The 19,004-nt window shown below is 31.2% G+C and overlaps 1 protein-coding gene across 1 annotated transcript in view; it reads left to right on the top strand.

The window, feature by feature from the left end:
• myo5b (myosin VB) overlaps positions 1-19,004 on the top strand; it is a 371,481-nt gene that overhangs the window by 83,422 nt on the left and 269,055 nt on the right. The window contains exons 9-11 of the mRNA XM_034191847.1: positions 526-635; positions 718-983; positions 2,403-2,484. Coding sequence (XP_034047738.1) covers positions 526-635; positions 718-983; positions 2,403-2,484 — 458 coding nt within the window. The remainder of the gene's footprint in view (positions 1-525; positions 636-717; positions 984-2,402; positions 2,485-19,004) is intronic.

Genomic DNA, 19,004 nt, shown 5'->3' on the forward strand with positions numbered 1-19,004 from the left:
TCGAGGCAGAAAGTTTGACCACATTACACCTGTGTGGGCCTGTGTGTAAAAATGTCGTAATTCTGAATTGAAACTGAAAGCTGATGCTTCAAGAACACGTTGAATTTTCACCCTGCTGGACAACGACAAAAAAAAAAATACCTAACTGTCCTGCCTCACTAAACACTGGGACCTTTTGACCTTTGCCCTTTACCTTGACTTTTGTTTTTTTGTCTAAATGAAATTGGTTTGTCCTCCACTGAGGTCTGGTGAGTCCCGGACGTCTCGTGCGTCCGCTCTGAGTGCTGCACAGAGGCGTGTTGTGCTTTGGTGCAGTGCGTGAATACGTGACACCTTCCTCCCAGCGGACAGACGGCCGCCGTAGGTCAGTGTCCTTGAACAAAACACAGAGCCTCAAAGGGCTCCTTCCAGGTTCTGATGTTCACCTGCAGGAGGTCCTGGACTGAGGCGTCATCCAGCCGTGTAACGCCAATAAACACAGTGTGCGCGACTCTCATGACTCTTAAATCTGTTTCTGTTTTCCAGGGATAAAGGAAAACATCCAGAGCAGCATCTTCAAGATTGTTGCATCAATCCTGCATGTGGGAAACGTAGAGATCTTGTCTGAGAGAGACGGAGAGTCCTGTCGCATCTCAGTACGTCACCGTGACCGTTCCCGTCTAAACACCTCAAAGACCCTCTAACACTCAGCGTGTGTGTGTGTGTGTGTGTTTGCAGAAGAACGACCCCCACCTGAAGCACTTCTGCAGGCTGCTGGGGGTGGAGCAGCAGCAGATGGAGCACTGGCTGTGCCGCAGGAAGCTGGTCACCACTTCCGAGACCTACGTTAAAAATATGTCCAAAGAGCAGGCGCAAAACGCCCGTGACGCTCTGGCCAAACACATCTACGCACACATGTTTGACTGGATCGTGGGACACATCAACAGGGTCTTGCACACCACCTCCAAAACCCACCTCTTCATTGGCGTGCTGGACATCTACGGGTAAGAGGACGAGCTAAGTTTGGGTCTCTGGAATCCTGAAAGTGATGTTTGTGGAGTTTTTCAAAGGTTTGAAACATGACTGCAGAGCTGATGTCCATCCCAGCTCAGGTCCTGCTCCGCTCACAGCGTCTTTATTTTGTGCTTCTGAAACCTTGACGTTGGCGTTTGACACGTGACAGACTGCTGTCGAGGGCGCCGCCTCCTCAGATATCAGGCGTATTTAAAGAGCTAACGGTCAAACACCGACTTTGTTTCTTTAAGAATAAACGTTTCCTTCTGCCCCAAACACATTTTCGTGCCACACTGACTGTTACTGTCCTTGACACGTCCACTCTGTCCACGAAACAGACAGACGTGCGTATGGGCGTCTGTGTGGGACGTCACGCATGCGCTGCATGAATATACTCAGGTGCTGGCTATTAAACAACAAACCAATAAAAACCGTTGCCCTGAGGGTGACGGCTGTTTTTCCAAAAGGTGAATGAAAACCACAAAGAACCATGAAGCTGCACAAAACAGCTTGATGCGTTTGTCGCAATACCTGGAATTTCAGTTTCTGTGTTTGTATGTAAAGGAAGTTACATAATAAATTGTTGGGTGATACATAAAGGCTTATTTTGATCTTGCTTTCAATAAATCAACGATTTATTGATTATATGGCTCTGCAACTACCATCAGTGATTGAATTGATATTGAATAGTATAAGTCTGCACTCTGTTGAATACGTATAACTTCTTGGTGCCCATACCACATTTCTTTGGACAGTTTCATGCTTTTGTACCTCATTCCATCACCTGAACTTGACAAAAGCAGGGTAGAAACATCGGACATCAACCATCAATGTCAAGGTCAATCGCTAACGTAGGCCTGAACGTCGTTATTTGACCCTCTCTTTCCATCATAACGTCACTCAGTGCAGTCGTACCGGAGTAATCCTGATATCTTTGGAGAACACTCACTAAGACCTTTCATTTGATGTACCACACGTCATGTTTCACTCAGAAATTAAATTTGACCTCAGGACAAGCTCTGGAGGTCAAGGTCATTTGCTTTTCTGGGGCAGCGGCACTTTTGCAAGGCCAACACCTATAATTCCCTGATATTTGGAAGCAAAGATTCAAGAAAATGCCTTCAGGAACATTCATTTACCGAGTTTGGTCTTTGACCTTTCAAAAAGGGGAGGTCAGATCAAAGGGGGGGGGCACAAAGGTCGAATCAGAAGAGGCCGCGAAGGTCAGAATTTGGACTTAGAGGTGTGTGTGTCAAAATGAATTTGGTTATTTCAGGACTCAGCTGCATTCTTGTAATCTGACCTTTGACCCTCTGGGTGTTGTCATCTGATTGTGTTTGTGTGAGTGCACGTGTGTGACCCTGCCCCCCCGTCCCGGTGCTAACATGTGGACTGTTACATCCCTGCAGCTTTGAGACCTTTGAGGTCAACAGTTTTGAGCAGTTTTGCATCAACTACGCCAACGAGAAGCTCCAGCAGCAATTTAATCTGGTGAGCTTCATCTTCTGCTTCCACAGTGAAGGTCGAAGCTTCAGGTCAGAATGTTGTGTTTGAGTTTCTGGTGCACATCACGGTCGCTTTGAGCATCCACAAAAACCACGCATATCTTGATAACTTAAATTTTTTTACACATCTGTTCATTAATAAAAACATCAGGCTTCTTTATCGATACATATGCTTTTAAATCTCACGGTCAAAACAAAACTGGGAGGAGACGAGTGAGAGACCCCAAAACACCCAGGACACAACTTGGGCTGTGATTGGACAGGTTTCTGCCTGTTACTGCTCCACTCAGTGTTCTGATGGAAACTCTTGGACTCATGCAGATGTTTTGGTGCAGTCTACAGTTAAATGCCGCCCCCTGGAGGAAACTTACTGTTAGTCATGTTCAGGTACCATTTGGGGTCAAAGAACCACTGTGAAATCAAGCTGTTGATTTGATGACACCAGGATGATGATGAGATCCTGTTGATGCCCCTCAAACTTCAGCTTATCAGAGCACAAGAAAAATAATAATCACACTACAATCAACAACCAGCTGCAATATTCATCATTATTATCAAATGTTCAGAAATAACAGTCAGACTACAATCAACAACCAGCTACAATATTCATCATTATTATCAAATGTTCAGAAATAACAATCAGACTACAATCAACAACCAGCTACAATATTCATCATTATTATCAAATGTTCAGAAATAACAGTCAGACTACAATCAACAACCAGCTACAATATTCATCATTATTATCAAATGTTCAGAAATAACAATCAGACTACAATCAACAACCAGCTACAATATTCATCATTATTATCAAATGTTCAGAAATAACAGTCAGACTACAATCAACAACCAGCTACAATATTCATCATTATTATCAAATGTTCAGAAATAACAATCAGACTACAATCAACAACCAGCTACAATATTCATCATTATTATCAAATGTTCAGAAATAACAATCAGACTACAATCAACAACCAGCTACAATATTCATCATTATTATCAAATGTTCAGAAATAACAATCAGACTACAATCAACAACCAGTTACAATATTCATCATTATTATCAAATGTTCAGAAATAACAGTCAGACTACAATCAACAACCAGCTACAATATTCATCATTATTATCAAATGTTCAGAAATAACAATCAGACTACAATCAACAACCAGCTACAATATTCATCATTATTATCAAATGTTCAGAAATAACAATCAGACTACAATCAACAACCAGCTACAATATTCATCATTATTATCAAATGTTCAGAAATAACAGTCAGACTACAATCAACAACCAGCTACAATATTCATCATTATTATCAAATGTTCAGAAATAACAATCAGACTACAATCAACAACCAGTTACAATATTCATCATTATTATCAAATGTTCAGAAATAACAGTCAGACTACAATCAACAACCAGCTACAATATTCATCATTATTATCAAATGTTCAGAAATAACAATCAGACTACAATCAACAACCAGTTACAATATTCATCATTATTATCAAATGTTCAGAAATAACAGTCAGACTACAATCAACAACCAGCTACAATATTCATCATTATTATCAAATGTTCAGAAATAACAATCAGACTACAATCAACAACCAGCTACAATATTCATCATTATTATCAAATGTTCAGAAATAACAGTCAGACTACAATCAACAACCAGCTACAATATTCATCATTATTATCAAATGTTCAGAAATAACAATCAGACTACAATCAACAACCAGCTACAATATTCATCATTATTATCAAATGTTCAGAAATAACAGTCAGACTACAATCAACAACCAGCTACAATATTCATCATTATTATCAAATGTTCAGAAATAACAATCAGACTACAATCAACAACCAGCTACAATATTCATCATTATTATCAAATGTTCAGAAATAACAGTCAGACTACAATCAACAACCAGCTACAATATTCATCATTATTATCAAATGTTCAGAAATAACAGTCAGACTACAATCAACAACCAGCTACAATATTCATCATTATTATCAAATGTTCAGAAATAACAATCAGACTACAATCAGCAACCAGCTACAATATTCATCATTATTATCAAATGTTCAGAAATAACAGTCAGACTACAATCAACAACCAGCTACAATATTCATCATTATTATCAAATGTTCAGAAATAACAATCAGACTACAATCAACAACCAGCTACAATATTCATCATTATTATCAAATGTTCAGAAATAACAGTCAGACTACAATCAACAACCAGCTACAATATTCATCATTATTATCAAATGTTCAGAAATAACAATCAGACTACAATCAGCAACCAGCTACAATATTCATCATTATTATCAAATGTTCAGAAATAACAGTCAGACTACAATCAACAACCAGCTACAATATTCATCATTATTATCAAATGTTCAGAAATAACAATCAGACTACAATCAACAACCAGCTACAATATTCATCATTATTATCAAATGTTCAGAAATAACAATCAGACTACAATCAACAACCAGCTACAATATTCATCATTATTATCAAATGTTCAGAAATAACAATCAGACTACAATCAACAACCAGCTACAATATTCATCATTATTATCAAATGTTCAGAAATAACAGTCAGACTACAATCAACAACCAGCTACAATATTCATCATTATTATCAAATGTTCAGAAATAACAATCAGACTACAATCAACAACCAGCTACAATATTCATCATTATTATCAAATGTTCAGAAATAACAGTCAGACTACAATCAACAACCAGCTACAATATTCATCATTATTATCAAATGTTCAGAAATAACAGTCAGACTACAATCAACAACCAGCTACAATATTCATCATTATTATCAAATGTTCAGAAATAACAATCAGACTACAATCAACAACCAGCTACAATATTCATCATTATTATCAAATGTTCAGAAATAACAGTCAGACTACAATCAACAACCAGCTACAATATTCATCATTATTATCAAATGTTCAGAAATAACAGTCAGACTACAATCAACAACCAGCTACAATATTCATCATTATTATCAAATGTTCAGAAATAACAATCAGACTACAATCAGCAACCAGCTACAATATTCATCATTATTATCAAATGTTCAGAAATAACAGTCAGACTACAATCAACAACCAGCTACAATATTCATCATTATTATCAAATGTTCAGAAATAACAATCAGACTACAATCAACAACCAGCTACAATATTCATCATTATTATCAAATGTTCAGAAATAACAATCAGACTACAATCAACAACCAGCTGCAATATTCATCATTATTATCAAATGTTCAGAAATAACAGTCAGACTACAATCAACAACCAGCTACAATATTCATCATTATTATCAAATGTTCAGAAATAACAATCAGACTACAATCAACAACCAGCTACAATATTCATCATTATTATCAAATGTTCAGAAATAACAGTCAGACTACAATCAACAACCAGCTACAATATTCATCATTATTATCAAATGTTCAGAAATAACAATCAGACTACAATCAACAACCAGCTACAATATTCATCATTATTATCAAATGTTCAGAAATAACAGTCAGACTACAATCAACAACCAGCTACAATATTCATCATTATTATCAAATGTTCAGAAATAACAATCAGACTACAATCAACAACCAGCTACAATATTCATCATTATTATCAAATGTTCAGAAATAACAGTCAGACTACAATCAACAACCAGCTACAATATTCATCATTATTATCAAATGTTCAGAAATAACAATCAGACTACAATCAACAACCAGCTACAATATTCATCATTATTATCAAATGTTCAGAAATAACAATCAGACTACAATCAACAACCAGCTACAATATTCATCATTATTATCAAATGTTCAGAAATAACAATCAGACTACAATCAACAACCAGCTGCAATATTCATCATTATTATCAAATGTTCAGAAATAACAGTCAGACTACAATCAACAACCAGCTACAATATTCATCATTATTATCAAATGTTCAGAAATAACAATCAGACTACAATCAACAACCAGCTACAATATTCATCATTATTATCAAATGTTCAGAAATAACAGTCAGACTACAATCAACAACCAGCTACAATATTCATCATTATTATCAAATGTTCAGAAATAACAATCAGACTACAATCAACAACCAGCTACAATATTCATCATTATTATCAAATGTTCAGAAATAACAGTCAGACTACAATCAACAACCAGCTACAATATTCATCATTATTATCAAATGTTCAGAAATAACAATCAGACTACAATCAACAACCAGCTACAATATTCATCATTATTATCAAATGTTCAGAAATAACAATCAGACTACAATCAACAACCAGCTACAATATTCATCATTATTATCAAATGTTCAGAAATAACAATCAGACTACAATCAACAACCAGCTACAATATTCATCATTATTATCAAATGTTCAGAAATAACAGTCAGACTACAATCAACAACCAGCTACAATATTCATCATTATTATCAAATGTTCAGAAATAACAATCAGACTACAATCAACAACCAGCTACAATATTCATCATTATTATCAAATGTTCAGAAATAACAGTCAGACTACAATCAACAACCAGCTACAATATTCATCATTATTATCAAATGTTTAGAAATAACAATCAGACTACAATCAACAACCAGCTACAATATTCATCATTATTATCAAATGTTCAGAAATAACAGTCAGACTACAATCAACAACCAGCTACAATATTCATCATTATTATCAAATGTTCAGAAATAACAATCAGACTACAATCAACAACCAGCTACAATATTCATCATTATTATCAAATGTTCAGAAATAACAGTCAGACTACAATCAACAACCAGCTACAATATTCATCATTATTATCAAATGTTCAGAAATAACAATCAGACTACAATCAACAACCAGCTACAATATTCATCATTATTATCAAATGTTCAGAAATAACAATCAGACTACAATCAACAACCAGCTACAATATTCATCATTATTATCAAATGTTCAGAAATAACAATCAGACTACAATCAACAACCAGCTACAATATTCATCATTATTATCAAATGTTCAGAAATAACAATCAGACTACAATCAACAACCAGCTACAATATTCATCATTATTATCAAATGTTCAGAAATAACAGTCAGACTACAATCAACAACCAGCTACAATATTCATCATTATTATCAAATGTTCAGAAATAACAATCAGACTACAATCAACAACCAGCTACAATATTCATCATTATTATCAAATGTTCAGAAATAACAAGTCAGACTACAATCAACAACCAGCTACAATATTCATCATTATTATCAAATGTTCAGAAATAACAATCAGACTACAATCAACAACCAGCTACAATATTCATCATTATTATCAAATGTTCAGAAATAACAGTCAGACTACAATCAACAACCAGCTACAATATTCATCATTATTATCAAATGTTCAGAAATAACAATCAGACTACAATCAACAACCAGCTACAATATTCATCATTATTATCAAATGTTCAGAAATAACATCAGACTACAATCAACAACCAGCTACAATATTCATCATTATTATCAAATGTTCAGAAATAACAATCAGACTACAATCAACAACCAGCTACAATATTCATCATTATTATCAAATGTTCAGAAATAACAATCAGACTACAATCAACAACCAGCTACAATATTCATCATTATTATCAAATGTTCAGAAATAACAATCAGACTACAATCAACAACCAGCTACAATATTCATCATTATTATCAAATGTTCAGAAATAACAATCAGACTACAATCAACAACCAGCTACAATATTCATCATTATTATCAAATGTTTCAGAAATAACAATCAGACTACAATCAACAACCAGCTACAATATTCATCATTATTATCAAATGTTCAGAAATAACAATCAGACTACAATCAACAACCAGCTACAATATTCATCATTATTATCAAATGTTCAGAAATAACAATCAGACTACAATCAACAACCAGCTACAATATTCATCATTATTATCAAATGTTCAGAAATAACAATCAGACTACAATCAACAACCAGCTACAATATTCATCATTATTATCAAATGTTCAGAAATAACAGTCAGACTACAATCAACAACCAGCTACAATATTCATCATTATTATCAAATGTTCAGAAATAACAATCAGACTACAATCAACAACCAGCTACAATATTCATCATTATTATCAAATGTTCAGAAATAACAATCAGACTACAATCAACAACCAGCTACAATATTCATCATTATTATCAAATGTTCAGAAATAACAATCAGACTACAATCAACAACCAGCTACAATATTCATCATTATTATCAAATGTTCAGAAATAACAATCAGACTACAATCAACAACCAGCTACAATATTCATCATTATTATCAAATGTTCAGAAATAACAATCAGACTACAATCAACAACCAGCTACAATATTCATCATTATTATCAAATGTTCAGAAATAACAATCAGACTACAATCAGCAACCAGCTACAATATTCATCATTATTATCAAATGTTCAGAAATAACAATCAGACTACAATCAACAACCAGCTACAATATTCATCATTATTATCAAATGTTCAGAAATAACAATCAGACTACAATCAACAACCAGCTACAATATTCATCATTATTATCAAATGTTCAGAAATAACAATCAGACTACAATCAACAACCAGCTACAATATTCATCATTATTATCAAATGTTCAGAAATAACAATCAGACTACAATCAACAACCAGCTACAATATTCATCATTATTATCAAATGTTTAGAAATAACAATCAGACTACAATCAACAACCAGCTACAATATTCATCATTATTATCAAATGTTCAGAAATAACAATCAGATTACAATCAACAACCAGCTACAATATTCATCATTATTATCAAATGTTCAGAAATAACAATCAGACTACAATCAACAACCAGCTACAATATTCATCATTATTATCAAATGTTTAGAAATAACAGACTGCAATCAACAACCAGCTACAATATTCATCATTATTATCAAATGTTCAGAAATAACAATCAGACTACAATCAACAACCAGCTACAATATTCATCATTATTATCAAATGTTCAGAAATAACAATCAGACTACAATCAACAACCAGCTACAATATTCATCATTATTATCAAATGTTTCAGAAATAACAATCAGACTACAATCAACAACCAGCTACAATATTCATCATTATTATCAAATGTTCAGAAATAACAATCAGACTACAATCAACAACCAGCTACAATATTCATCATTATTATCAAATGTTCAGAAATAACAATCAGACTACAATCAACAACCAGCTACAATATTCATCATTATTATCAAATGTTCAGAAATAACAATCAGACTACAATCAACAACCAGCTACAATATTCATCATTATTATCAAATGTTCAGAAATAACAATCAGACTACAATCAACAACCAGCTACAATATTCATCATTATTATCAAATGTTCAGAAATAACAATCAGACTACAATCAACAACCAGCTACAATATTCATCATTATTATCAAATGTTTAGAAATAACAATCAGACTACAATCAGCAACCAGCTACAATATTCATCATTATTATCAAATGTTTAGAAATAACAATCAGACTACAATCAGCAACCAGCTACAATATTCATCATTATCAAATGTTTAGAAATAACAATCAGACTGCAATCAACAACCAGCTACAATATTCATCATTATTATCAAATGTTTAGAAATAACAATCAGACTACAATCAGCAACCAGCTACAATATTCATCATTATTATCAAATGTTTAGAAATAACAGACTACAATCAACAACCAGCTACAATATTCATCATTATTACCAAATGTTTAGAAATAACAATCAGACTACAATCAGCAACCAGCTACAATATTCATCATTATTATCAAATGTTTAGAAATAACAGACTGCAATCAACAACCAGCTACAATATTCATCATTATTACCAAATGTTTAGAAATAACAATCAGACTACAATCAACAACCAGCTACAATATTCATCATTATTATCAAATGTTTAGAAATAACAATCAGACTACAATCAACAACCAGCTACAATATTCATCATTATTATCAAATGTTTAGAAATAACAATCAGACTACAATCAACAACCAGCTACAATATTCATCATTATTATCAAATGTTTAGAAATAACAATCAGACTACAATCAACAACCAGCTACAATATTCATCATTATTATCAAATGTTTAGAAATAACAATCAGACTACAATCAACAACCAGCTACAATATTCATCATTATTATCAAATGTTCAGAAATAACAATCAGACTACAATCAACAACCAGCTACAATATTCATCATTATTATCAAATGTTTAGAAATAACAATCAGACTACAATCAACAACCAGCTACAATATTCATCATTATTATCAAATGTTAGAAATAACAATCAGACTACAATCAACAACCAGCTACAATATTCATCATTATTACCAAATGTTTAGAAATAACAATCAGACTACAATCAACAACCAGCTACAATATGTTCATCATTATTACAAATGTTGTAGAATAACAGACTGCAATCCAACAAACCAGCTACACAATATTCGCATGATTATCAAATGTTTAGAAATAACAATCAGACTACATCAACCAACCAGCTACAATATTCATCATTATTACCAAATGTTCGAAATAACATAGACTTACAATCCAACAACCAGCTACACTATTCATCATATTATCCAAATGTTTAGAAATAACAATAAGACTTACAATCAACAACCAGCTACAATATCATCATTAGTTACCAAATGTTTAGACAATAACAGATCATGACAATCAACAACCAGCTACAATATTCATCATTATTATCAAATGTTTAGATAATAACAATCAGACTACAATCAACAACCAGCTACAATATTCATCATTATTACCAAATGTTTAGAAATAACAATCAGACTACAATCAACAACCAGCTACAATATTCATCATTATTACCAAATGTTTAGAAATAACAATCAGACTACAATCAACAACCAGCTACAATATTCATCATTATTACCAAATGTTTAGAAATAACAATCAGATTACAATCAGCAACCAGCTACAATATTCATCATTATTATCAAATGTTTAGAAATAACAATCAGACTACAATCAACAACCAGCTACAATATTCATCATTATTACCAAATGTTTAGAAATAACAATCAGATTACAATCAGCAACCAGCTACAATATTCATCATTATTATCAAATGTTCAGAAATAACAATCAGACTACAATCAACAACCAGCTACAATATTCATCATTATTATCAAATGTTTAGAAATAACAATCAGATTACAATCAGCAACCAGCTACAATATTCATCATTATTATCAAATGTTCAGAAATAACAATCAGACTACAATCAGCAACCAGCTACAATATTCATCATTATTATCAAATGTTTAGAAATAACAATCAGACTACAATCAGCCATTATTATCAAATGTTTAGAAATAACAGACTACAATCAGCAACCAGCTACAATATTCATCATTATTACCAAATGTTTAGAAATAACAGACTGCAATCAACAACCAGCTACAATATTCATCATTATTACCAAATGTTTAGAAATAACAATCAGATTACAATCAACAACCAGCTACAATATTCATCATTATCAAATGTTTAGAAATAACAATCAGACTACAATCAACAACCAGCTACAATATTCATCATTATTACCAAATGTTTAGAAATAACAGACTGCAATCAACAACCAGCTACAATATTCATTATTATTACCAAATGTTTAGAAATAACAATCAGACTACAATCAGCAACCAGCTACAATATTCATCATTATTATCAAATGTTTAGAAATAACAATCAGACTACAATCAGCAACCAGCTACAATATTCATCATTATCAAATGTTTAGAAATAACAATCAGACTGCAATCAACAACCAGCTACAATATTCATCATTATTATCAAATGTTTAGAAATAACAATCAGACTACAATCAGCAACCAGCTACAATATTCATCATTATTACCAAATGTTTAGAAATAACAGACTGCAATCAACAACCAGCTACAATATTCATCATTATTACCAAATGTTTAGAAATAACAATCAGATTGCAATCAGCAACCAGCTACAATATTCATCATTATTATCAAATGTTTAGAAATAAGAGACTGCAATCAACAACCAGCTACAATATTCATCATTATTACCAAATGTTTAGAAATAACAATCAGATTACAATCAACAACCAGCTACAATATTCATCATTATTATCAAATGTTTAGAAATAACAATCAGACTACAATCAACAACCAGCTACAATATTCATCATTATTACCAAATGTTTAGAAATAACAGACTGCAATCAACAACCAGCTACAATATTCATCATTATTACCAAATGTTTAGAAATAACAATCAGATTACAATCAACCACCAGCTACAATATTCATCATTATTACCAAATGTTTAGAAATAACAATCAGATTACAATCAACAACCAGCTACAATATTCATCATTATTATCAAATGTTTAGAAATAACAATCAGACTACAATCAACAACCAGCTACAATATTCATCATTATTACCAAATGTTTAGAAATAACAGACTGCAATCAACAACCAGCTACAATATTCATCATTATTATCAAATGTTTAGAAATAACAATCAGACTACAATCAACAACCAGCTACAATATTCATCATTATTACCAAATGTTTATAAATAACCGACTGCAATCAACAACCAGCTACAATATTCATCATTATTACCAAATGTTTAGAAATAACAATCAGATTACAATCAACAACCAGCTACAATATTCATCATTATTACTAAATGTTTAGAAATAACAATCAGATTACAATCAACAACCAGCTACAATATTCATCATTATTATCAAATGTTTAGAAATAACAATCAGACTACAATCAACAACCAGCTACAATATTCATCATTATTACCAAATGTTTAGAAATAACAGACTGCAATCAACAACCAGCTACAATATTCATCATTATTAGCAAATGTTTAGAAATAACAATCAGACTACAATCAACAACCAGCTACAATATTCATCATTATTACCAAATGTTTAGAAATAACAGACTGCAATCAACAACCAGCTACAATATTCATCATTATTATCAAATGTTCAGAAATAACAATCAGACTACAATCAGCAACCAGCTACAATATTCATCATTATTATCAAATGTTTAGAAATAAGAGACTGCAATCAACAACCAGCTACAATATTCATCATTATTACCAAATGTTTAGAAATAACAATCAGATTACAATCAACAACCAGCTACAATATTCATCATTATTATCAAATGTTTAGAAATAACAATCAGACTACAATCAACAACCAGCTACAATATTCATCATTATTACCAAATGTTTAGAAATAACAGACTGCAATCAACAACCAGCTACAATATTCATCATTATTATCAAATGTTTAGAAATAACAATCAGACTACAATCAATAACCAGCTACAATATTCATCATTATTACCAAATGTTTATAAATAACAGACTGCAATCAACAACCAGCTACAATATTCATCATTATTACCAAATGTTTAGAAATAACAATCAGATTACAATCAACAACCAGCTACAATATTCATTATTACCAAATGTTTAGAAATAACAATCAGATTACAATCAACAACCAGCTACAATATTCATCATTATTAGCAAATGTTTAGAAATAACAATCAGACTACAATCAACAACCAGCTACAATATTCATCATTATTACCAAATGTTTAGAAATAACAATCAGACTACAATCAACAACCAGCTACAATATTCATCATTATTACCAAATGTTTATAAATAACCGACTGCAATCAACAACCAGCTACAATATTCATCATTATTACCAAATGTTTAGAAATAACAATCAGATTACAATCAGCAACCAGCTACAATATTCATCATTATTATCAAATGTTCAGAAATAACAATCAGACTACAATCAACAACCAGCTACAATATTCATCATTATTACCAAATGTTTAGAAATAACAATCAGATTACAATCAGCAACCAGCTACAATATTCATCATTATTATCAAATGTTCAGAAATAACAATCAGACTACAATCAACAACCAGCTACAATATTCATCATTATTATCAAATGTTTAGAAATAACAATCAGACTACAATCAACAACCAGCTACAATATTCATCATTATTACCAAATGTTCAGAAATAACAATCAGACTACAATCAGCAACCAGCTACAATATTCATCATTATTATCAAATGTTTAGAAATAACAATCAGACTACAATCAGCAACCAGCTACAATATTCATCATTATCAAATGTTTAGAAATAACAATCAGACTGCAATCAACAACCAGCTACAATATTCATCATTATTATCAAATGTTTAGAAATAACAGACTGCAATCAACAACCAGCTACAATATTCATCATTATTACCAAATGTTTAGAAATAACAATCAGATTACAATCAGCAACCAGCTACAATATTCATCATTATTATCAAATGTTTAGAAATAACAGTCAGATTACAATCAGCAACCAGCTACAATATTCATCATTATCAAATGTTTAGAAATAACAATCAGACTGCAATCAACAACCAGCTACAATATTCATCATTATTATCAAATGTTTAGAAATAACAGACTGCAATCAACAACCAGCTACAATATTCATCATTATTACCAAATGTTTAGAAATAACAATCAGATTACAATCAGCAACCAGCTACAATATTCATCATTATCAAATGTTTAGAAATAACAATCAGACTGCAATCAACAACCAGCTACAATATTCATCATTATTATCAAATGTTTAGAAATAACAGACTACAATCAACAACCAGCTACAATATTCATCATTATTATCAAATGTTTAGAAATAACAGACTACAATCAGCAACCAGCTACAATATTCATCATTATTACCAAATGTTTAGAAATAACAGACTGCAATCAACAACCAGCTACAATATTCATCATTATTACCAAATGTTTAGAAATAACAATCAGATTACAGTCAACAACCAGCTACAATATTCATCATTATCAAATGTTTAGAAATAACAATCAGACTACAATCAACAACCAGCTACAATATTCATCATTATTACCAAATGTTTAGAAATAACAGACTGCAATCAACAACCAGCTACAATATTCATTATTATTACCAAATGTTTAGAAATAACAATCAGACTACAATCAGCAACCAGCTACAATATTCATCATTATTATCAAATGTTTAGAAATAACAATCAGACTACAATCAGCAACCAGCTACAATATTCATCATTATCAAATGTTTAGAAATAACAATCAGACTGCAATCAACAACCAGCTACAATATTCATCATTATTATCAAATGTTTAGAAATAACAATCAGACTACAATCAGCAACCAGCTACAATATTCATCATTATTATCAAATGTTTAGAAATAACAGACTGCAATCAACAACCAGCTACAATATTCATCATTATTACCAAATGTTTAGAAATAACAATCAGATTACAATCAGCAACCAGCTACAATATTCATCATTATTATCAAATGTTTAGAAATAAGAGACTGCAATCAACAACCAGCTACAATATTCATCATTATTACCAAATGTTTAGAAATAACAATCAGATTACAATCAACAACCAGCTACAATATTCATCATTATTATCAAATGTTTAGAAATAACAATCAGACTACAATCAACAACCAGCTACAATATTCATCATTATTACCAAATGTTTAGAAATAACAGACTGCAATCAACAACCAGCTACAATATTCATCATTATTACCAAATGTTTAGAAATAACAATCAGATTACAATCAACCACCAGCTACAATATTCATCATTATTACCAAATGTTTAGAAATAACAATCAGATTACAATCAACAACCAGCTACAATATTCATCATTATTATCAAATGTTTAGAAATAACAATCAGACTACAATCAACAACCAGCTACAATATTCATCATTATTACCAAATGTTTAGAAATAACAGACTGCAATCAACAACCAGCTACAATATTCATCATTATCAAATGTTTAGAAATAACAATCAGACTACAATCAACAACCAGCTACAATATTCATCATTATTACCAAATGTTTATAAATAACCGACTGCAATCAACAACCAGCTACAATATTCATCATTATTACCAAATGTTTAGAAATAACAATCAGATTACAATCAACAACCAGCTACAATATTCATCATTATTACTAAATGTTTAGAAATAACAATCAGATTACAATCAACAACCAGCTACAATATTCATCATTATTATCAAATGTTTAGAAATAACAATCAGACTACAATCAACAACCAGCTACAATATTCATCATTATTACCAAATGTTTAGAAATAACAGACTGCAATCAACAACCAGCTACAATATTCATCATTATTAGCAAATGTTTAGAAATAACAATCAGACTACAATCAACAACCAGCTACAATATTCATCATTATTACCAAATGTTTAGAAATAACAGACTGCAATCAACAACCAGCTACAATATTCATCATTATTATCAAATGTTCAGAAATAACAATCAGACTACAATCAGCAACCAGCTACAATATTCATCATTATTATCAAATGTTTAGAAATAAGAGACTGCAATCAACAACCAGCTACAATATTCATCATTATTACCAAATGTTTAGAAATAACAATCAGATTACAATCAACAACCAGCTACAATATTCATCATTATTATCAAATGTTTAGAAATAACAATCAGACTACAATCAACAACCAGCTACAATATTAATCATTATTACCAAATGTTTAGAAATAACAGACTGCAATCAACAACCAGCTACAATATTCATCATTATTATCAAATGTTTAGAAATAACAATCAGACTACAATCAATAACCAGCTACAATATTCATCATTATTACCAAATGTTTATAAATAACAGACTGCAATCAACAACCAGCTACAATATTCATCATTATTACCAAATGTTTAGAAATAACAATCAGATTACAATCAACAACCAGCTACAATATTCATTATTACCAAATGTTTAGAAATAACAATCAGATTACAATCAACAACCAGCTACAATATTCATCATTATTAGCAAATGTTTAGAAATAACAATCAGACTACAATCAACAACCAGCTACAATATTCATCATTATTACCAAATGTTTAGAAATAACAATCAGACTACAATCAACAACCAGCTACAATATTCATCATTATTACCAAATGTTTAGAAATAACAGACTGCAATCAACGACCAGCTACAATATTCATCATTATTACCAAATGTTTAGAAATAACAATCAGATTACAATCAGCAACCAGCTACAATATTCATCATTATTATCAAATGTTCAGAAATAACAATCAGACTACAATCAACAACCAGCTACAATATTCATCATTATTACCAAATGTTTAGAAATAACAATCAGATTACAATCAGCAACCAGCTACAATATTCATCATTATTATCAAATGTTCAGAAATAACAGTCAGACTACAATCAGCAACCAGCTACAATATTCATCATTATCAAATGTTTAGAAATAACAATCAGACTGCAATCAACAACCAGCTACAATATTCATCATTATTACCAAATGTTTAGAAATAACAATCAGATTACAATCAGCAACCAGCTACAATATTCATCATTATTATCAAATGTTTAGAAATAACAGTCAGATTACAATCAGCAACCAGCTACAATATTCATCATTATCAAATGTTTAGAAATAACAATCAGACTGCAATCAACAACCAGCTACAATATTCATCATTATTATCAAATGTTTAGAAATAACAGACTGCAATCAACAACCAGCTACAATATTCATCATTATTACCAAATGTTTAGAAATAACAATCAGATTACAATCAGCAACCAGCTACAATATTCATCATTATCAAATGTTTAGAAATAACAATCAGACTGCAATCAACAACCAGCTACAATATTCATCATTATTATCAAATGTTTAGAAATAACAGACTACAATCAACAACCAGCTACAATATTCATCATTATTACCAAATGTTTAGAAATAACAATCAGATTACAATCAGCAACCAGCTACAATATTCATCATTATTATCAAATGTTCAGAAATAACAATCAGACTACAATCAACAACCAGCTACAATATTCATCATTATTATCAAATGTTTAGAAATAACAGACTACAATCAACAACCAGCTACAATATTCATCATTATTACCAAATGTTTAGAAATAACAATCAGACTACAATCAACAACCAGCTACAATATTCATCATTATTATCAAATGTTTAGAAATAACAGACTACAATCAACAACCAGCTACAATATTCATCATTATTACCAAATGTTTAGAAATCACAATCAGATTACAATCA

This window comes from Thalassophryne amazonica, chromosome 17, assembly GCF_902500255.1.
Source record: "Thalassophryne amazonica chromosome 17, fThaAma1.1, whole genome shotgun sequence".
Taxonomy (NCBI): domain Eukaryota; kingdom Metazoa; phylum Chordata; class Actinopteri; order Batrachoidiformes; family Batrachoididae; genus Thalassophryne; species Thalassophryne amazonica.